At 35.4% G+C, this 23286-nt stretch overlaps 1 protein-coding gene across 1 annotated transcript in view; it reads right to left on the reverse strand.

Annotated features, from left to right (window-relative positions):
* KPNA5 (karyopherin subunit alpha 5) overlaps window positions 1–23286 on the reverse strand; it is a 54935-nt gene that overhangs the window by 15846 nt on the left and 15803 nt on the right. Inside the window, exons 6-9 of the mRNA XM_069076996.1 lie at window positions 21763–21894; window positions 6244–6332; window positions 2506–2605; window positions 1143–1306 (exon numbers count right to left, since the gene is read on the reverse strand). Of these exons, the coding sequence (XP_068933097.1) occupies window positions 1143–1306; window positions 2506–2605; window positions 6244–6332; window positions 21763–21894 (485 nt within the window). The remainder of the gene's footprint in view (window positions 1–1142; window positions 1307–2505; window positions 2606–6243; window positions 6333–21762; window positions 21895–23286) is intronic.

Consider the following 23286-nt stretch of genomic DNA (forward strand, 5'->3'; position numbering starts at 1 on the left):
AATAAAATAAATTGAAGCAGAAAATGATCAAACAAACAAACGAAAAAAGAATCTATGCCTAGGTCTCATCATCCAAACTTCAGGGGTTATCTATTGTCTTACTTAATAAAGTTCAAACTTTTCTGCCTAACATTTTAAGTTCTCCACAATATGGTACTCACACAGTCATTGAGGTGGAACAATGGATAGAGCTTAGGAGTCAGGAATAGCTGGATTGGAATCTCATGTTTCTAGCTGTGTGACTAACCCTGAGCAAGTCACTTAACCCTGTTTGCCTCAGTTTCCTTATCTGTAAAATGAGCTGGAGAAGGAAATGGCAAACTTGGCAAAGTATCTTTGCCAAAAAAAAAACACAAATAGGGTCATGAAAAGTTGGACATGACTGAAAAGACCGAACAACTACAAATTATTTACATAACTAGTCAATGAAGATGAAAATTTTATTGAGTATATCCAAAGATGCATTTCTTTCATTTGGATCTACATATTTTGTGAGGTGCTTGCTGTCTTTCAGCTAAGACAGTCATTAAAACTAAGTATTCAAAATAAACTGAACAAGTCTTTCAAATTACTATATCACAAAGTTTTAATCCAAGATTTTTTAAAATATGAAGCATACTTAATTATATTACTCTAAAAAAAGTTTATGTTTTAATGAGAAATAGTTTGGTATGAACAAGAAAACTCAAAGTGTTGCATTTTTATTTCAACTTTCAATTTCTATTTTTGTGTTTATTTTATAATATAGAACTAGTATACATATATTTAAATGTAATCTTATCATTAATATTATTATTCATGCTCAAAATTTTTTTACTAATAAGTTTTTGTGATCAAAAATATTTAGAGACCAAAGACAGAGTGCTACACTTCTCAAAAGAACCTGAGTTTAAATTCATACACTTATTAGTTGCACAAGTGAGTCACAACCTCTCTTGGCCCATTTCCTTATTTTACAAATAAAAAAAAGCACCTACCTCAAAGGGCTACTCTAAAGGTCAAATTAAATAATACATGTATTAAGCACTTTGTAAATCTCAAACTGCTACATAAATCTGAGCTATAATTATTATCATTAGACCTATAGCAAGGGCTAAATTTAATATATAATTTACATTTCTTAATCATAGAATCATACTTACATCAAAAGTTCCACCAATCTTCTACAGACTCCAGAGTCAATGACTGCTTGGATTTTGTCATTGGGTCCATCAGAAAGATAAGAAAGGGCCCAACAAGCATCTGCTAATACATCTGGGTCACTGCTAAACAATAATCTTGATAAAACATTTAAGCAAGGTGATACCTGGAGGAAAAAAAAGACCAAGAAGTTTAAATATTCCTTTGATACTACAGTATTTCAGAGATGGAAGGGTTCTTGGTGGCCATCTAAGCCAAGCCATTAACTGAAAAAGAATCCCAGCCACAACATTACTAATAAGTAGTCCTCCAGTTTTTGCTTAAAGACCAGGGGGAAAGGAAAAAGTAGGTGAGTGGGTGGGTGGGCATGGGAGTGAAAAACTTACAACCTGCTGAGGTAGCCCATTCTACTTCTCAATAGCTCTCATTATTATCAAGATTCTTCTCAAATCAAGCCTAAATTTGTCTCTGTAACTTCCTATTATTAAACAGAGTTTAAGTCTCTGAAACCAAGCAAAGTCTAACTTCTCTTCCTTCTGAAGTAACTTCAAATTATTGAAAACAGGCATCACATTCTCCCCTTCCTCATCTCTTTTCCAGGCTAACCATCCCTGGTTCTTTCATCCAATTCTCATGTCATTAATTCCAGACCTTTCACCATCTTAAATGCCTTAATCAGGGTACTTTTCAGATTATTAATCTCTTTACCTAAAATGTAGTGCCTAGAATTCAACAATACTCTAGGATTGGTCTAACCATGGCAAAATACAATTACATTAACACTTCCTTGCAGTTATATGCCATTAAATTCTAAACTAACATTTACACACACGCACACACCCCCCCCAAAATAGATCATTTACTCCTGAAACCTATACTCAGGTTTAGTACTAGTAGGAAAAATATGGTTTTCAGCTATGCAGCCTCCCCCAGTCAATTTCAAACTCATACAATATCATTTTTCCTTCTTCTGACTGACAATAGCATTGACCCCAATAATTTAAATGTGAAGAGGAAAAAAAACTTGTCTTCAAGAGGTCTGTCGTTTTGTTAAATGTCAGAATATTCAGCAATGTTATTCTACTGTACAATATTGGTAACACACTTAAAAAAAATCAGAACGAGAACAGAGGAATACAGATTAGGACTGGTGTGAAGTAGCAGGAATAATGGACACAGCACTGGAATAAGAGTCAAAATGTTGACACTGGCTCTGTGATCTTAGCAATTCAAGTTCCCATTCGAAGCCTCAATTTCCTTACTTCTAACATGAGAAGAATGGAAGTCCTGTTCATTACCTTCAATCTCTCACACTGTCTCTTAAAGTTCAAGATATATTTATCAATTTGTCTAAGTCAGTCATACCTTGCTGAAGTCTGGAGGTGGGTTTTTGCCTCTACATAAATTTGAAAGAGCCCATACAGCATTTCGAGTTGTTGTGAGCCTGTTTGAATTTGTCAGTAATCTGGCAAGAAAAGCAAAAAAGGAATTGTCCCCTTTAACAATAATTCTCAAATACATTTGGGGGGGAGGGAGAGGGAGATTTAAATTGTTTCTGAGAAAATGACTCAATCACTGATCAACAAACATTTAGTAAAAGCCTAGCAGGTACACTCTTGTCCTTGGTGCTAAGGATATAAGTAAAAAGAACCGAACAATCTCTACTTGCAACTACCTTACAAGACCTTTTGAAACACAAAATTATTTTAGTTCTAATTTGTGTAGGTTTTGAAAGGTTGATAATGAAAATCATAAAGTACATTTAAACTAAAGTGCTGATTACTTAAAGCAATCCTGAATTCTGAATAAGTGAATGTTTAGAATGCAACATTACCTTTAGTCATAACAACAAACATCCAGTCATAGCCATGGCCTTAAAGAAATTAGTGCAAGGAAAAAGTAAAACAGAAACTGACGTTTAAAAGACTGCCCTATGTCCTTTTCAGTTGGTTTGATTTGAACCTGACACATGGAAAATATATATGTCTGTCTTTTCTAAACCTGATATATGAAAAGTAAAAGGGCCTGGGAAACTGAATTTGGCAATATGCAAATTGTAGGAATTAAAAGTAAAACTGAGTTTCTATGGACCAAGTGACTTCAACAAAACAAATGACAAAACTAGAAAAGTCTCATACTTTAAACAGAATATGAGGGGAAAGCACCTGGCCTTTATCTAAAGTGGTTCTTGTTTCATTTTACAAGGATTCTCTACTTTCTGGATTCTGTCAAGTAATTTATGATGAACACAGTAAAGATTATAATTAAAAGATGCCTTTTGTTCTACAAGATGTTTTCTTTCTACAGGGTTTTCTTGAAATAGGATAAAAAGGCATATAACCTTTTATGCCATTATCAAGAAATCATAAAAAACTTTTCAACATCTAACACAAATAGTACACACCAAATAAAGGCACATAAAAATGCATTTAATGTTAAATTCATAATCAATAACAGCATAATAATATGACATCACATAAAAGCTACTATGGTAGAGTAAAAATGTTAAGTACCCAATTACATTGCTTTTTCTACCTAAATGTCTTTACACTATAATTTTCCTATGGTGTTTTTGTTACGAGGTTTATTATATAATAGCCAGTTCTTGAAAATCTACAAGGATCTCTCCTTTCTTTGAATTCCAATTATGGTCAACTGTGCAGTATAGCACTTAGTCTGTGAACTTCTGGCTTATTAAAACAATTAATCATTCTATAAAACACTATGAGTCTTGACCACAGAAAGGATCATAGATGAATTTACCTTTAAGAGGCAGGTCCCTAGAATTCCCTCTTCCTATTTTGTTCCATTAAACACAAGACAACACCAACATTCCTGCTCAACTCACAATCTTAATTTCCTGCCACTAAATGATCCTGGCTTCTTTAAGCAACGAAGAAGTTTTAGTAAGAAAGAAGAGATGGGTCTTTATAAAAAGGCAGTAAGGTAAATCAACTAAGTTGAGGGGAAAACCAATATATCTTTCTACACAGTGTCTGCCACACAGTGGGCCCTTGTTAAGCTTTTTGAGTACAAAACACATGACACTATATAGAAAAATAGAAAATTTTTTAAATAATTATCAATAAAATGTAGTGTGGCTTAGTGGTTTTTAATAGGACAATTTAAATTCATTTTTCAAATAATCAACTTGGCAGGAAATTAAGATTATTCCCATAATACTACATAAGATAATCTTCTATAAAACTCAATGTTATTCTTTTTAAATCACTTAAAAGATATACCTTCAAGATGATAAATAAAATTCTGATTTTTAAAGCAGTATCAAAATCTCGTATTTTCATATATCCATATAAAATGTGTGCAAGAATCAAAAGTATACTGCCTATGACTATTTTAATTTAAATATTTAACTAGGCGGTGTGGTATGGCAGAAAAAAACACAAGGCTTTGAAATCTAAAGACCAGGGCTTATGTCCTAGCCTCTGTTAATTGCTGTGTAGCCTTGAAAAAGTTGCACAATGTCTCTCATCAACACATCTGTAAAATGAGAATTATAGTAACTGCTACTGATTCTCAAAAAGGACTGTGACATCAGAAAGGAGATGTCATGACTTGCAAGTGAATAGGATTTTATGTGAGGGAGGGTTGTGCAAAGTCACCAGCCTCATTCTCTCCTCCCGAGTCATCTGGGTCAAGTGGCTAGATATAGATCAGGACAAACAGAGATGGCCCCAGATGCAGTGGGAGGTCTTGGCTTTTTTAAGCTAAGGTCTTTCCTAGGTCTCAGTTTGTCTAAGACAATACCCACTCAGTGATTAAGGCTAGGTAAAACTGAGGTAAAGAATGGCCTCTTTTACCTAGTCAAAAAATAAAATAAAAATTAATCTGGGAGGGGAAGGCTCTCAGTGTTTCTGGTCAAAACACAACAACTTATAGTAACTAATTTATAATAACTACACTCCAAATCTCAGAGTTTGTGAGATTAAATAATGATGTATGTGAAAACAATCTACAACCTGTAAATTGGAATTTAAACATAAGTTTTTTTTTTTCCTCATTTCCTACTTGGCTGTACTCCTCTGGCCTTCTCATCCCACTCCAAGAAGGAATCTCCATCCTAGAAAATTACTTAAGCCCTGTAGTTTCTGCTTCATAAGACCCCCTGCCCCTGGGGCCCCTCCCCTCTGATTGGAGGACAGAGTGAAGGGCTCTTCCAGAACCTCCACCAGAGGAGGGCCCCCTGACCAAACATCTCTTTCATTTCCCACCTAGCTGTATGCCTCTGGATCTCTCCATCATGCCCTGGAAGCAAACACCATCCTTTTCCACACACCTTTTCAGTTTCCCTTTGTGTGTGGTCTTTTATCTAGAACTTTTATTTCAGTAAAGTCACTACTCCTTCACTAAGGGAAAAAGATCACAGATTTAGAGTTGGAAGTGACCTAGAGATAATCTAATCCAATCTCTTCATTTTACAGATGAACAAACTACAGCCCACAGAAGTGAAATGATTTGTCTAAGGTTACACAAGTAGTAAGTAGCACACCTAGGATTTGAACCCAGGTCTCAACTCCAAATCCAAAACTCTTTTCTCAACCTCACATAAGAAAGATGGCTGGCACTGTTATGTCTCATTATGGCACTGGGATTCTCCAAGGTTATTTATTTATATGCCAGCAGAACATAATCTCCAGCAGACTTTTCATGCCCCAAGAAGCTACACAATTTAAAGATATTAATTTCAAATGCATGATAATGAATTCATTTATTTGGGGGGGGGTCAGATCAACTCATGAAAATATCATTAAGATGAGGGGAGGAGAGAGAAAAAAGAGTAGGGGAAATCTGTGCTGTTGGAAGGAGTATCTATAATGAACCATAACACTCTCAAAGACAAATGTTGTAAGTTTTTTTACTTTTTAAAGTAAATTAAAATTATTAAGCAATAACCATTAAAAATTAGCCCCCAATATATAATTTTCATTACTTTGCTTTATTTCAAATGGTAAGAGAACCTAAACACCTAAGTTTAAAAGCATATTTTAAAATAACAAAACAAATTTACTAAAATAAGAAACATGGATTTTCTTTTATAATACATTAGCTCAGCTATAATAAAAACTTAAATAAAATACTTACTCTAAGAGAGGGGGAAGTATTCCACAATTCAAAACAAAATCTCTGCATTCTGCATTGTCACCAGCAATATTACCAAGTGCCCATACTGCCTTAAAAACAGAGTAACAAATTAATTTAGGTTCAAATTTCCGTACTAGCTGCATATTATTAAACCAACTACCTTCCCAACATCCCATCTGACTACTTGAACAAGAAACTCTTAAGAACAGTATTTTAACTAACCTAAGTTTTTTTTTAACTATAAGAATAACCCTGTTGATAAGAGCTACAATAAATGAAATCTTTAAAAGAAAATTATTCCCAAAATGAAAAAATTTTGCTTCTTTACAACTTAATGGACATTTTATCCTGTCATAGCCAAACAGCTTATCCCAGTCTAAATGGATTTAGAGAGGTTAAATACTATTACTATCACCTCAACAATCAACATTCCAATTATCAATACCAAGGATTACCTAATACCCATGTAAGAGACAGTAAGATTATGTGCTTAAAGGAAACAGGAGATGTTAATTAAGTTTTGCACTGCCTTGAACAGACTGTCAGCAGCAGATGATTGCCTGATTTCAGATGACAGGACCAAAAAACAAACAAAAATTCAAAAATAAAGCCTGGCACTAAAAACATTCCATGGATTGTCTATACTTAAATAAAAATTACCTATAATGAGTTTCTTGCCTCAAGTAATTTTCATATTCCAGAAACAAGTATGAAGTAGCGGCTAAAGTCAATATGCATAGTGGCTAGAACAAAGAAGGAGACCTCTATCTTTCAACCTGGTTCTGCCAATAACTCTCTCTCCCCCTTCTTGGGCAAGTTCAATCTCTCTGTGTCTCAAATTTCTTTGTTCAGAAAAACTTATGTAACTGTTATGTTAGCAAGGATTTAAATGACTAGGATGGGTTGATCAAGACCTGGGCAAAAACTGGTTCCAGTTCAAGGTCTGATAATGCATGTGATAACTTAAGTGAAACTGTGAAGGCCATTCTTCTGTTCTCCTTCCTAATCCTTGCTTGGTAAGATATATGGCCACTTTTTAGGATTGATGGTTAATTACCTAGGAAATGAAATAAACATTAGGAGGAAAAAACAATGATAAAAAGGAAAAATTAAAGCTACTACCAAAAGATAAAAGATAGGCCCCAGAACCCAAAATAAAAAGTCATGACATAAAAGTTAAATTTTTCTCAGAGTAGAAGTAAGGATTATGTTAATAAATGTTAAAGGTTTATAATGAAGATAAACAGTAACTTAGAATATCTAGGGCTGACATTTAGGGAGAAACAAAGCCTGAGACAAGGGGATAAAAGAAAACTTATTGACTTATTGAATAGGAAGTCATGTATTTCTGGGAGAAGGAAGAATTTTAACTATGTGGTATGAGGCTTGTCTTTTATAGCTATCAACCAGAGCTAAAATACCTAATGTTAGATCTCCTCCAAATAACTCTGCAATCCTGGAAGATCACGAGAGAGGGAAGAAGAGAGGAAGCAACAATAATATCTTACAAGTTATTACAATATAGCTTCCTTACAAGATAAACAAAGATTAAATGAGATGTTAACAGTAACTCAAGGCACAAAAGTTGAGCTTGCCCAACATCATAAAATACAAAGTTAAAGTGAAAACAGTTTTCAGGACTATGATTCCAAGGGTACTGCAAATGTTTTAAACTTATTTTTGACTAATGAAATCCATTTCCAGATTCTTTTCCCTACTTAATGCAAAGCAAGTGATATTTGGCCCTAAAACATGAGTAGCTTTCCTTTAGGTGCTATGCAATAGCTAGTCTCTTTAATCACAATTTCAACTGTTTTTCTATTACTTCTCAAATGAACAGCCTCCATTATTCAATTCATTCATTTTTCTCCAATCTCTTTCTCTATTATTTCTTGCATCAGTCAAAGCTAAGCATCAAAAATGATACTGGGCCTGAAAGGGCAGGCATACTCAAGAATATTAACATTTTTTATACAAGCACCATACTTTTAATATACCATAGCATATACCTTACTTCCCAAGCCCTGTACCCAAAATTCAAGTCACCTACCTGACTTTTAAATGTGACAGTTGAGAAGTCTGAAATATGCTAGGGCTAATGATCTGAATGAAGTACCATGTGGGAAGGTAAACCAGGAGTTGGGAAAGGCAAAAACAGTATAAAGCATGCAAGTTATTAACTGGAAACTATGCATAGCAGGGAAAGAGAAAATATTGTGATTCAAGAAACCATATTATTTATTTGTAAAGGCATGGCTGAAAAAATATAATAATAGTATATAAAATCAATCTAATTTTGGAATCTTCAAAAAATGGGGATATCATAAAATCTAAGAACTGGGACTTTAGAGACCTAGTTCATCCACTGACCCAGCACATCAAGGATGACCTTACAGCTTTTGCTTGAATACCTACAATGAGGCTAATTACCTCACTTTGCAGTCCATTCTATAGACGAATGGCCCAAAATATAGAGTTGTTTCTTAAGCTGAAATCTCCCTCTCTGTAGCTTAAATCAATTAGTCCTAGTTCTGCCTTCTGTTTCACATTCTTTGTGATGATTCTTCAAATCAGTGTAGATAACTATTAACGTCTCTTAAGTCTTCTTTGGACAAAGCACCCCTCAGTTCCTTCTATGCTTTCTAAGATTATTTTCTAACTTCTTACCATCACCACTTCTATCTGCAAGTAAATCCATTAGAAAAAAAATGAGGTTATGGGAAAAAAAAATAGCTACAAAGATGGTGTTAGAGAATGGAATTTTGCTTTCTGTATCAATGCTTATATAGAGAGAAAAGAGAGATAGTCTATGAGCCACAAATGTACTACATATGAGAAAGATGGAAGAATGCATCTCTCTAGGCATTTGCTAACCTTATCAGTAAAGGCTTTAAATTGAAAATAGAGAAGGGAGAAAAAAACTACCCAAAAACATTTGCTAAATCAACTACCAAAAAGAAGAGAAAGTATGACATAGAAAGAATAGTAGAAGTACTCATGTAAAGAACAGATATAGGAATGTCAAAAACAATTACCTACATGTCTATGTCTATATGCCAATATTATCAACAATACATCTTCTGAATAGTCAAGAAATCTTGGGGGTCTTACTGATAAATATTTATAAATAAATCACACAGACTTGGCAGAATGGAATTTATGACTCAAAAAAAAAAAGATAGCTCAAGTAGATGGGTGCTAGAATTGTACTACGCATCAATAAACTCTAATCAGGGATTTCAATGGTCTTGCTAATTTCTCTGCCAGTTCATATCATGCCACTTCAGACCACTACTGGGGTGGGGAACCTGTGGCCTTCTAGGTCCTTGGGTGCAGCCTTTGGATTGAGTACAAGTTTTACAGAACAAATCCTTTTATTAAGGCAATTTATTAAGGGGATTTGTTCTGTGAAGGCCATATGTGGCCTCAAGGCCATGGGTTTCCCATTCCTGAATCTTCTCTGTATCTTTCTATAAATCCTTCCCCAAAAATACATACATTACAATGGAGAATGTCCTCTGTACTCCTAATTATTTCTTGGTTACCAGTAAGCACTCCAATTTTTATTTCTTGTCACATGCCTGGCCAATCTCCTTGTCTGATCATTCACATCCTTATTAATATCTTTTAACTTCACTTATTGCAATCAAGTCATTAATGGTAATGTGCTTCAGTCTACCATTACTATGTAATTTCATTGTCTTTTAGATCACCTATAATTCTGATTTTCCTTGACAGCATTGTCATTATTTGCATAATTTACAACTACTATCACTAAAAGGATATTGGTAATTAAAGGGGAAATTTGTAAAAGTACTGCATAAATTCCTAATTGCAATTTTTCCTGATTTTCTGTCATTTAAATGTGAATCTAGCTCAAAATCCATGATTACTTAGAATCATAAATGTGTATCCAACTATGTCAATATGAGCAGTATGTGGTTTTTTTCATCCATGCTCTTTTCAGAAGTTAATTAAATCAATCTCTTTTCAAAGATGATAAATTTTACTGAAGAACCACTATAGGGTTCCAGGACTAGATACAATCAGTATGTCATCCACAAAGAAGAGTTCTCAGAGAACTCTGCCAGAGAAGGAAGCATCTGAACTCCATGCAGGAAATCTTTCATAATACTGGCAAACACCTTAACTGGGCATACTTCTTACTTACACCTCACTTAATATGTTTTCAATAGAATATTTGGTCAAATTATGTCACAGAATAACTATTTATTGTGTGGAAGACTCACTATTGAGAGAAACCTTTAACATATTTTGTTGAGTAAAATGTTTTTCTTTTTGTTTTTTGGGGGGGGGACCAACTGCACATAACAAGGTTTTATGTCTACACGTTCCTGTCACTTACATGATTATAAAGATGTAGTTTGATATAAAAAAATTGTTTGTGAAAGCCTACCTGCTACCTTCTCATGTTTTTATAAAGGATTCTCTTGACAAATGCTAAAACCATTAAAGTTTATTATGAGAAATAGGTATGTCGGTTTAGTATTTCTCAGTTGCCTTTTGTGTACACGTTTAAAAAATTACTATCTGTAAACTTTTTCTTTCTTTTGGAATCTCCCATCTTGGGAACGTAATTTTAAATTGCTGAACAAATGAATAATTATGTTCCCTTGAGATAATACAGTACAGTGGAAAGAACTTGACTTTGGAGTAAGAAGGCCAGGGTTCAAATACTGGTTCTGTAATTGAGTATTTGTGTGATTGTGGCCAGGATTCTTCACTTCTCTGGGCCTCAGTTTCTTCATTTCTAAAATAGCAGAGGTTAGCCTAAATGACCCCTAAGGCCTCCCCTAGCTCTAAATCTATAAGCCTGCTATCTCCAGCAGATTTCTTCTTTGACTAGGTACAGCCATTCTTCCCAACTTCATGGTCCCAAATGCTACTGCCACTTCCTCACTCATTACATTTACTACTGAATTTGTAGAATCCAATTGAAGTAATTCAACTATTGTCAGTGATGCTCTTATAGGAACATTAGCAGATATAATCCATTTCACATCCATTTGCTGCTCTCATTCCTGGTTTCATCTACAAATGTCCTCAAAAGGGTCTGGCTTAGCTGGTTCTCACACCAAGCTTTCTGCAGGCTCATTTTCCCCTGAAGAGCTTTTTAGCTTTTTGTGAGGTGATACAGCTTGCAGTATTCCATCCTCCTCCTCCTCCATGTTCTGAAAATTAGCTTGTATTCTAAAAACAATGTTGCCCTTGGCTACTACGTTGCTCCACTTGGTAAGAGCAAATTGTCTACTACCTGAGGCAGTTTTTGGGCTCGTTCTGTCTCCTTCTTGTAGTGACCATTTTGCAAGAGTTAAACTTCACTAAGAAGTGGTGAGAGATTCAATGTCTTTACTTTTGTTCATTTCCCATATTTTGGAACTGACAGATTGTTTAAATTGTAGAAACTACTGCCTGCAGGCTCTTCTTATGCTTATCCTTTCTTCTGATTTGGTACAGGTTTTGAGTTTTGTTCTAACCAGCCAATGATCTGAGTGTACAGAGACATCTGAAATGACACTCAAATCAGCAACTAGTCATTCTGTCTGCTAAGATAAAAATCAATTTCATGTTTTGCTGTATGTTTTTGTTGCTCACCATATCCAGGGCCTGCAGACTTTCTTCTTGAACAAAGTATTCATGATGTACTGGTATAAGACAAGCCTTCGGTCTCTTTCATTTCTTGATCCCAAACTGTATTTTCCAACATAGTTTTTCACTGTCCTCCCCTGTGCCCACCTTCAACAAGTCATTCAGTATTAATGTAGATGCTGACTTAGTTTGAAGGATCTTATCAAGTTCTTCATCCTCTGCAACAGATCATATATCATAGATTTAGAGCTGGAAGGGACCTTAGGAATCAAGTTCAACCCCCTCATTTTTTTGAGTGAGGAAACTAAGACCCAGAGAGATTAAGTGGGCAATTAAGTTGCAGATCCAGTATTCAAACCCAAATCTTCTGACCCTAAATTCAGTGCCCTACACTATGCTATAAACAGGAACTACTTCATGGTGCCTTGTTTTCTTATGATCATCACAGACAGTAAGGTGACCAGGTATCCTACTGAAATGTTTCTTACTGCCTGTAAGTGCATGATGAAATTAACTCCTTTACTTGTAAGAACTTAAGAAACTCCTTTGCATTTAATTGTAATTTCTTTGTGTTTTCTGATTTTGTTTACAGAGAAGCCATCAATATGGATGTGATTCAGTTCCTCTAGTAGTGTCCACCTGCTCACTGTACAAAGTTTGTAAATTAAGAATACTAACAGGTACATGAATGTTTACCAATGTTAACTTTTTAATTCATTTTTCTGCTACCATCAGTGCAGAAGCAAAAGGAAATAACACTGGAAAGAGGGGTTTTTTTAATTTATTTTTCATGGGGTACTATGACCAAAAAGTTTCACCAACTAGTAACCACTTTTTGGGTAATGATCTTCTGTACTGGTCCTTGGATAGTAGATACTCTATCATTGTGTCTCTAAGTTGTAGCTTTTCAGGATAAACAGAACCTATCTAAACTAGTACTCTTCTGGTATAACCTTCTAGAACTAGGGCTCACCATCACACAAATGAGTGACACTTTTTAGAGCACTTAGAAAAAGCATAAATGAAAAAGCATTTACTATGTACCAAATACCATGCTAAGAGCTGGGGATCCAAATGAAAAAAGCAAAATAACCCCTGCTCTCAAGCAGCTCATACTCTAATTGAGGGAGGCAACATACATAAGAGAGCTCAACTGAAGCAGTCAACAGAAAGGCCTAAAATGGCAAGGTCCAACAGTCCATAAGGTATATAGGTAGGTCAAATGGCAAGGCCTGCGAGTCTGCAGGGTATAGAGGCAAAACAGATAATAAGGCCCAGAGGACCTCAGGAAGCAGAAGCAGGACAGATGATTAGGCCTTGTGGTCTTCCTCACCAGAAGAATTGCAGTTGCTAACTCCCAGGTTATCCAAATGGTATGAATATTTATGTTGATCTTCCTGCTCAGCCACTCTAGATGGGATCTGGGTAGCAGGGGAAGGGAAGAAGAAAGAAAAAGGCACCCTTACCTGGCTGCCCTATGGGATGGACAGTGGGAAAATGGGAGTACATGGAAGAGAAAGTTAATTTATACTTAAAACTGGGGTCATCTACAAAGAAATGATAATTAAACTCATAGGAGTAGATGAGGTCACTGAAAAAGAGATATGTAAGTTCTCTTTGGAACACCCAAAAAAGGAGTTGGTCGGTGAAATAGAAATAACCAATTCCTCCCATCCACTCCAGTAGATGGTTTGCTCACTTAATCACTGCCCCTCATTTCTCTTTCATCTCTCTCTATTGACCAGTTTCTTCTCTGCTACCTTCAAACATGCCTAAGTATCCTCCATTCTTAAAGCAACAGACTCTCTCATCTATTTAAGCCACCCACTGCCCTATATCTTATCCTCGCTTTCTCAAACTCAAAGCTGTCTACATTTTTTCCCTCAAATTCATCTCTCTCACTCCCTCTTCAATCCCCTCCATTATAGCATCACTCAACTGAAACTACATTCTCTAAAGTTTCCAATGGTCTCTTAACTGTATAATGTGATGCTCTTCTCTCAGTTCTTTCTTCCTGACCTCTCTAATATTTAACAAACATTCTTTTCCTGATACTCTTTCCTCTCTAGTTTTTTATGCAACTAATCTTTCCTGGTTCTCTCCCTGTCTAACCTCTCCCTGTCTAACCTTTGTTGACTCATCAACCATATTATGCTTCCTAACTGCTAAGTGTATCACCAAGGTTTTGTCCTAAGCCCCCTATTCTCCTCTCTGTGTACATTCTCTTGGTGATTTCATCAACTCAGATGGCCTTATCAGAAATATGCAGACAACATGCAGATTGATATATCCAGTCCCAATTAGCTCCCCTGAATTCCAATACTGTACCACCAACCGCTAATTGGGCATGTCAAACTGGATGTCCCACAAACAGCTCAAACTGAAGTATATCCAAAACAGAACTCATTTTTTCCCAAAATTTTCCCAAAATGACCTACCCACAAGTCTCCCAGGCTTAAATACCACTCTCACTACTCATTCCTGAACACTATTCTCACTACTCATTCTCCACCCCACATATCCAATTATTTGCCAGATTTTTCCATTTCTACCTCCACAGCATTCAATGCATATGACTCCTTTACTCACATAGGAACTCCCTTAGTTAAGGCCCTCATTATCAGCCACCTGGACTACTGCAGTGACCTCCTAATTGGTCTATTTGCCCCTTTTCTCCAGTCTCCCCTAAACTCTGCTTGAAACAGCCCTACCAAAGTGATTTTCCTTAAACATAGATGTGACCATGTCACTTTCCTGCTCAAGTAAACTCCAGTGGCTCTCTAATGCCTTTAGTATAAAATACAAACTCCTCTGTTTGATTTTAAGTCCTTTATAACCTGATCCCACCCTACCTTTCAAGTCTCATTATATATTACTCCCCTCCTTTTTGCACTCCATTTCAGACAACATAGGCTTCTCTATCTGTCCCACATGGGACACTTATCTCCCACTTCCCTATCTTTGCTAGCCCTCATGCCCAGAATGCATTCCTTATTTCTGCTTCACAGAACCCCTACTTCCTTGATTCAGTTCAACTATCACCACTTTCCTGGTCTCCCAAACAATATGCCCTACACATCCTTAACTACCATATACTTAATAAGTATATTCTTACGTATTCTGTACATTCTTACATGGGGATTATGTTGTCTATTGAAGCAAAAGCTCCTAAGTTTCCTTTTCTTTTGTCTTTGTATACCCAGTACCATAGTATAGTGCCTAACAGAGTAGTAGACAAAATTCATAAATGTTTGTTGACTGATAGGGAAAGGCAGCTACACAGCACAGTGAATAGAGTGCTGGGCATGGAGTTTAGAAGACTCCTCTTTCTGAGTTCAAATCTGGCCTCAGACACTATGTGTGTCCGTAGGCAAGTCACTTAACCCTGTTTGCCTCAGTTTCCTCATGCGTAAAATGAGCTAGAGAAGGAAATGGCAAACTACTCCAGTATCTTTGCTAAGAAAACCACAAATGGGATCAAAGTTGGACACAACTGAAACAATCGAACAACAACAACAAAAGGGAATGCTGGCTATAGTCTAATGACAACAATCATACTTAGAAGAACAGATTTTTTTTAAAGTTTAGTACAGTATTTTGAACTACAATTCCAAGAAAGGAAGTCTTCTTAAGAGGGAAAGGAAGCTTTAAAGTAACTCAGATAGGGAAGAAAGGGAGGATGTATCTAAAGAGGCTGATAGGATTTTGTGACCTCAGAAAGATGAAAACAAGGAAATACAACCAAGGAAAAATTCAGGAGAACAACAATGTCAGAACGTAGGAATAATGTCAGGGAGGGTCAGTCTAAGTAGAAGCAATGCTAAGGTATTTTAGCTACATTAGGACCAAGAAAAAAAAAAGGAATAGGTGGATAAAATGAGCGTATAAGAAAAAGAAAGCAAAACTCAACTACTTTGTTTCTGTCTCCTCTATCAAGGAGAAATAGCCTGATATCAAGATAGAATAAAAAAGATATGGATACTGAAACTGAAGATAATAAAAAGATAGTAAAAGAGCTCCTAGTTATATTCCTTGTATCCAACTCATATGGTTAAGATATCCCTGACTTGATCCTCCAGGTATGTCACACCCTACCTTAGAATTGGAGATGGTGGAAACTTCAAAGAGACAAGTGCCCACCTAGGGATGCCAATATGACTGATGAGGGTCAGTCTGAGTTGCAGCAAGACGTCTCAAAAGAATTTCAATGACTCAGGCTGACTCCAACCCAGTTAGAAAGATTTATTATGTGTTTTAAGGTTTCATGGTCTGGTGAGTGGCTAAGTTCCTTAGAGGAATTAGCAACTTCAGTAAGGCAAAGCAGGTAATTTTATAAAGTATATGATGCTTATTATGCAATCAAAATTTACATAGAAATAGGAATATGATTAATATTAAAAAGGCACAGTGTGGCTAGGTGGCACAGCAAATAGAGCACTGGCCCTGAAATCAGGAGGACCTGAGTTCAAATCTGGCTTCAGACGCTTAACACTTACTAGCCATGTGACCTTGGGCAAGTCACTTAACCCCAATTGCCCTACATTCCCCCCCCTCCAAAAAGCAAAAAAAAGGGGGGGGCAGGAGGGGTTTGAGGAATTAGGTAATAGGAGAGGAGTCCCAGTCTCAGTAGAATTGCATATGTGGTTACCCACAATGCATACAGAAAAGTTCATTGAGGAGAGGGGGGTATGTATGTATGTATGATAATGATATTATAATAAGCCTATGTCTTAAGTTTACTTCAGGTCAGTTATTTACTATTAATGCGTAGACACTATCTTATGGTGGGTCCCTTCTATGGTTTGGTGGTCAAGCATCCTGCTCTACATCCTGGTGGTACTGCCTTCCGATTGGCTAGCTACTATAGTCCTGTCTAGTCAAGATGGATGACATGGTTGTGACTGAGTGCATGGACACACCTGTTTCTGTGGGAAATATGTGAAATGGATCTGGAGGCAGTGGCTAGCTAAAGGATTGAGTCTAGGGGGCAATGGCTAACTAGGGGCAGTGGCTATATCAAGGCTGAGGGCTATGGTTTAGAGTTTGGGGGCCTATGATATGGTTAAAGCCAGATTGTGTGGTTAAATCAGGACATGCCTGCTGTTCAGTAGCGTCCATAAGAAAGTTAGAATATTAGGGGCAGTTCTATCAAGATTCCATCACTAGAGTGCAGAAAACTTGTGAAATGTAGTGCTGAATTATGAAAAATAAAGGTGAATGGAAGAAATGCCGAGGGAATGGGCAAATGTTCCAATTTTCAAATAAAAGGATTTCTAAAATTATAAGTCAATGTATTTAATGGCAATGCCTGGCAAAACTCTAGAATATTAAATAGTTTATGAACATTTAAAAAGGGAAATAATAGTATGTACAAACCAGCATACACTTATTAAAAGGAAATCACGACCTACTAGGCCTATTTACAAGATTCTCAGACTGGTAAAATGCCACAGAAATGATATACCTGGATTTTAGCAAAATATTGATAAATCTTTTCTTAAGGCCCAGATGGAGACTATATAGTAATACAATAAGATTGATTTAGAACCAATTAAAGGACAAAACACAAAATGTTTTGTTTAATTTTTAATTGGTTGGTGTTAACCTAGAAGGAAGTACATAGTGCAGCATCCAGGGTTCTTCCCAGTTTAATGTTTTTAATCAATGACTTAAGTAGGAGAAAACAGCATAATTACCAAATTTTGAAAAAGCTGAAAGAGTAATACAATTGGTGACAGAACTGAAGTACAAAATTCTTCCTAAAAGGCTGAAATTATAGGCCAAATTTAATGAAATGACATTTTACAGAAATGAAGTCCTACATTTAGTTTTTAAAAATATCAACTGCTTAAAGAAGTGGGAAGACATAAGGCTAGACAATAGTCTCCATAAGAAATGTGTGGATTTTAGTGGACTACAAGTTCAATACGAAGCAACAGTAGAGCAATAAGACCAAAAAGAGTGAAAGTGATGTTACCCTGTATTAACAAAACGATGATATCGAGACCCAAGGCAATGACAGTACCTCTGCTTTCATTGCAACATATCTGCAGTACTATATAAGTTCTCTTCTGAGCAAGATGTCATGAAGAACAACAAAACACTGTATATTCCAAAGTGGCTAACTGTTGAAGGAATTCTAAAACGTGCCACAAAAGGCATAGGATAATGAAGTGTCATACAACAAGCCATCAGTTCACCTATTACTCAAAAAAATGTTACAAGAGATCCTTATAGATTCTTGTAAGTGAATTAGATGGCCTCCAATATCCATTTCAAATCTGAGATTGTGTGTTAAACCAAGAGACAAAAACACTAATTAGGAATCTGGTTGCTTTCCTCAAGCTAAATTTAAAGGTCTATCATGTAAAAGAGGTATTATTTATTTTATTTGGCTCTATGTGCAAAACTAGACTATATGGAACCTATAGGAACACAGCTTTAAATTAATAGAAGTTTACTACCTTCCTAACAAAAATGCTTCAAAATGGAATGCATAATGCTTTAGGATATACTGAATTCTTCAACTGTGGAGATATTTAAGCAGACATTTAACGACTGCTTCTCAAGCTGATGATGGTCTTCACGTTAGCAAATGGACTAAATGATTTCTAGGGTTTCTTCAAACTCTGGAATTTTATGCTTCTATCACTGTCCACAAACTCTGAATTGTCAATGCTCCCTTAATATTGAGCCCAAAGCAGTACATTACTTTAGATATTCTCATCAGTGCAAGGTATGTAAATAAAACAAATCACTTCTATCTGAATATTATCTTATTAATGTTAAAGAAGTCATTTCTCTTCTTGCTTAAGTTTGTGATCAACTAAAACCCTTAGATCTTTTTCAAATAAAATTGCTGCCAATCAAAACCTCCCTCAACCTGTACTTTTAACCCAATGCAGGACTTTACATTTATTCCTGTTAAATTTCATTTTATTTTAGTCCATATTTCCTGTCTATGTAATTCTGAATCTTTATCATCATATTTCTGATTAGCTTTCTGTGCAAATTATGTTAGCACCTAAAATTTAGATAAGCATGCCTTCTAAGACTTTTTCTAAGACACTAATAAAAATGTTCAGAGGTACAGAATCTCTTTGGCCCCTATTAGTTTCCAGATGGACATGGGATCATTCATCAAAATTCTTTGGGTACCACCTTTACCAGTTTATTCAAAGATATATTAAAATGATCTCCAAATGCTTTGATGAAATCAAAATACATTATGAATATAAAATAACTCAAGAGCAAAGATCTTGGCAACAAAAAAAAAATGAAATTAGATTGTAGAACACTTATTTGCATGCATTCAAGTTTTCCAAAAAATACACTGATAATTAGGGCACTAAATCTGCATTAAAAGAGAAATAATAGGGCAGCCAGGTAGCACAGCGAGTAAGAGCACCCGCTCCAGTGTTGAGAAGACCTGGAGATCGAATCCCGGGCTCAGACACTTAGCACCCACCCAGAAACACCTGGCCGTGTAACCTTGAGCAAGTTACTTAACCCCAATTGCTTAGGGGCGGCCAGGTGGCTCAGCGAGTAAGAGCACCGGCTCCAGTGTCGGGATGACCTGAATCAAAGCTGGGCTCAGATACTCAGCACCACACCCAGAAATAACTGGCCGTGTAACCTTGAGCAAGTTACTTAATCCCAATTGCTTTTTAAAAAAAAAAAAAAGAGAGAGAAATAATGATCAAGCAATTTCTCATAACATGGATAACTCCTTAATTTTGAAACCATATTAAAGAACTTCACAAGAATCCTGGCAATAAACAAGCCATCACAGTCCAGTTCAAATCTCACTAATGTTCACACATACTTATACAATCCAACTCACTTAGAACAGTCAAAGGAAGAAGATCGGACAAGAGTGATTTGTGAATTGCTATTCAGAGGGAAAATAAAAGGGCACACTAGTGGTAAAGCAGGGGAAAGAAAGAGAACGGTCAGAATGACAAAAAGAAATTAGTCATATGAGAAAAAGGGTGAGTGATATGATGACAAAATTTACTGTAATTCCCAACCATAATCTGAACTGACCATTTTAGAATTTCTAATAATAATAACCAGACATCACATTAGACCTGTGCTTCAGGACAATCTATACCAAGTCACATGTAATTGAAATACTGTGTTTCCCCGATAATAAGACACTGTCTTATTATTTTTTTGGACAGAAAAACACCAGAGGGCTTATTTTCAGGGGAGGGCTTATTTTAATGAACATTGACAGCAATTTTAATAAACAGGTAAATGTGAACAAAAAAAATGTACCTTTATTCAATAAGCAAATCACTGGGGAAGAACAGGATGACGCGCTCACTGCTGCAGCCCTGATTGGATGCAGCTCGGAGCGCGGCGTGCGTTTCACAGGGGGGAGGGAGGGAGGGGGAGGGACGGTGCATACAGAGGGTACCGTAATGTAGCGTGTAGCGCAGGGGATCACCTTCACTACAGTAGCAATCTCAATAGGGCTTATTTTCGGGGGAGGGCTGATTTTAGAGGAATCTTACACAGTAAGGGGAGGGCTTATTTTCGGGATAGGTCTTATTACCGGGGAAACACGGTAGTTTTAAGAATTTTTAAAATGTTATTGGCACAGACATAAAATGATAGAGAAAATACCAAAATTACAAATTAAATGAAATTTATCATTTTTTAACTGAGTTCCTTACTGTGATAACAAGCAATTTGGGGGTTCACTAAAAAAAAAAAGCACTTTCCCAAAGGCAAGATTTGGAATAAGCAATGTAGCTGTTTTGCTTGCTTGCTTTATGAAACCTAATCAAACCTAAATTAAAGTTAACCGTTGCACAAATAGTATCTCCTGGAAATGGTGTTGGGAAAAAAAATAAAAATAAAAACTAGCATGCTTCAACTATTCCACTCATAAGATAAGCAAATTGTCATCAAGACGTTATAGTAAAAGCCATATTTTTAGACATTGATTGCCAAATTAAACAAGAAAAAAACACTTTCTAATACTACCTTAGAGTTCTTTACAACCCAAATTTAATGTTTTAGTGTTATGGAAATAGTGGGCAAGAGAATCTCATACTTCAACTTCTTTGGAAGAGGAAATAAGAAATAAATTTAACAGTGACAAAGTATTAATCATTCATCAATCTCTATATGGCAGCTTACTACTAATGGACTAACAGCCTGGATAGTTCATTTTTAAAAATTTACCAAAAATAAGCAAAATGGTAAAATTATCCCTCCTGAATAATTATATTCCTAGTCACATTAAAGTTTAACATCAACCCCTTGTTGTGCTTTTAAGAAAATAAAGAGTTTATTTAAAAACTTGTTTTAGTCATTAGAGGAAAACAATTTTTGATTCTGATTTTTTAGTTGTTTGAGCAAAATTTAATTTACGGTTCTGACTTTAACAGGAAAAAACATTTCCCAAAAGGTTTATTATTAGTTAAATTTAATTCAGACTACTTTTTGAATCAGATTATCACTGAAAAACAAATGTTCACCTATCAAGAAGCACAATTATCATAAATTTTGAAAATGTTCACAATCATAAACCTTACTATTTTTCTCATTCCAATTACTGAACTTTAAATAATTATAAAATAAACATGAATTTATGTATATTCAAAATTAAAACTCAATTTAATTTTACTTAACATTAGTAGACTTTAATGTTTATTTTAAAGGTATAAAATTAAAATACTTTAAATTTTTTAACATTATCTGAAATTGTACAATTAAGCCATGACAATTTTGAGGCCTCATGAAGTATATTCAAGATATTCAAGATTTGGTCCTCTAGTTTTATAATAGAGACAGCTCTGATTAAAAAACAAAACTGAGAACAATCATAGCAAGCTAAACTTCTCACAGAAAACTTACAAAAGCATAATGAATACAAATAATCTAAGAAAAAATTACCTGTTCCTGTACATCTTCATGTTCTGAATTGAGGAGTTTGATAAAAATTGGAACAGCTCCAGTTTCAATTACCACCTTGGTGTGTAGAAAGGTTCCAGATGCTATATTAGTTAAAGCCCATGCAGCTTCAAACTAGGGAAAAATAAAATTCAAGATAATGTTTTAGATCCAGAAAAGATCCAGAAAAAAATCAATTAAAAAGGGTCAATGGGCTCAGACATATTCTGTTTATTAAAAGACAAAAAAAATTGTTATGCCTGGAAAAAAAATATGAAGAATGTAATCAAAATTTACAAAATTATGAATAGTTCCAATAGGGTAAATATGGAATTATCTACTTAAATCCATGAGTTTTAGAATTAGATGGAACACCATAAAAATTTGAAAGAGTTATGTTAAAACAAATAAAACACTCATTTGCCAAGCAGCAATAAGCTGACAGTATTTAAGATGCAAAATTTCAAAGATCATATCTCTACTTAGGATGATATGACAGGAGGGCAATTACCACTTTTTTCTAATAAAGTCTGATTAATGTTACTATGAGAGATGAACTATTTTTGATATCATGATCTAGTTAACTGTTGAAAATCTGATAACAAGATAAAGATATATGTAGCTGCCTAAAGTCAGTTTAAATTTAGAACCTAACAGAAAATTTCCAAACAATGTATTTCCTGAAAACGCTTAATCCTCAAGGCTTTCCCATCACCTATTATTAAGGTCCGTTTTATTTTTCTCCATCAGCCTCTCTCTTTATTTCAACAGTCCTTCCATCAAGATAAGCTACCAATCTGCTTGCTGCCTGCTAATTCTCACAACTTTTTTTTTTTTAAGCAATCAGGGTTAAGTAACTTGCTCAAGGTTACACGGCCAGGTGTTTCTGGGTGGGTAATAAGTGTCTGAGCCTGGATTCGATCCCCAGGTCATCCCAACACTGGAGCCGATGCTCTTACTCGCTGTGCTACCTGGCCACCCCTAATTTTCACAACTTGCTCATTTATCTTTGTACATCTGCAATTTTATTCAATTACACAAATATTTCCAAATCCATTCCTTGTCCAAAATACTTATGTACAGCACTAAGGAAGTATAAAAAGTTAAAAATGAAAGGCATTGTCTTCAAGGAGTTAACGTTCTCCTGGGAGCAGGTACTGCTGTATTCTCACAGAACTAAAACTTAATTTTATTTTATTTAAGAGCATTAGCAAGCCTAATATTATCTAATGTTTGTTTTTAAGAGTATAAAACTTAACCTGTTTCTGAATATGTAATATGAAGCGATAATAATACTTGTACTACTTAGAAGCAACTAGAGATCAGAGTGGGAAAGAGTACTGAACTTGAAGTCAGGAAGACTTGAATTCAAATATGCCTCAGATACTTATCAGCTATGTCACCCTAGACAAGTTAAATGCTTTGTGCCTCAGTTTCCCAATCTTTAAAATGGAGAAAATAACAGCACCTACCTCACAAAATTGTTATAAAAATCAAATGAGATAAAAATGCATAGCACTTCAAAAA

The sequence above is a fragment of the Petaurus breviceps genome, unplaced genomic scaffold (assembly GCF_028583685.1).
Source record: "Petaurus breviceps papuanus isolate PSGF00001 unplaced genomic scaffold, PetGlider_PUasm1.0 90977, whole genome shotgun sequence".
NCBI lineage: Eukaryota > Metazoa > Chordata > Mammalia > Diprotodontia > Petauridae > Petaurus > Petaurus breviceps.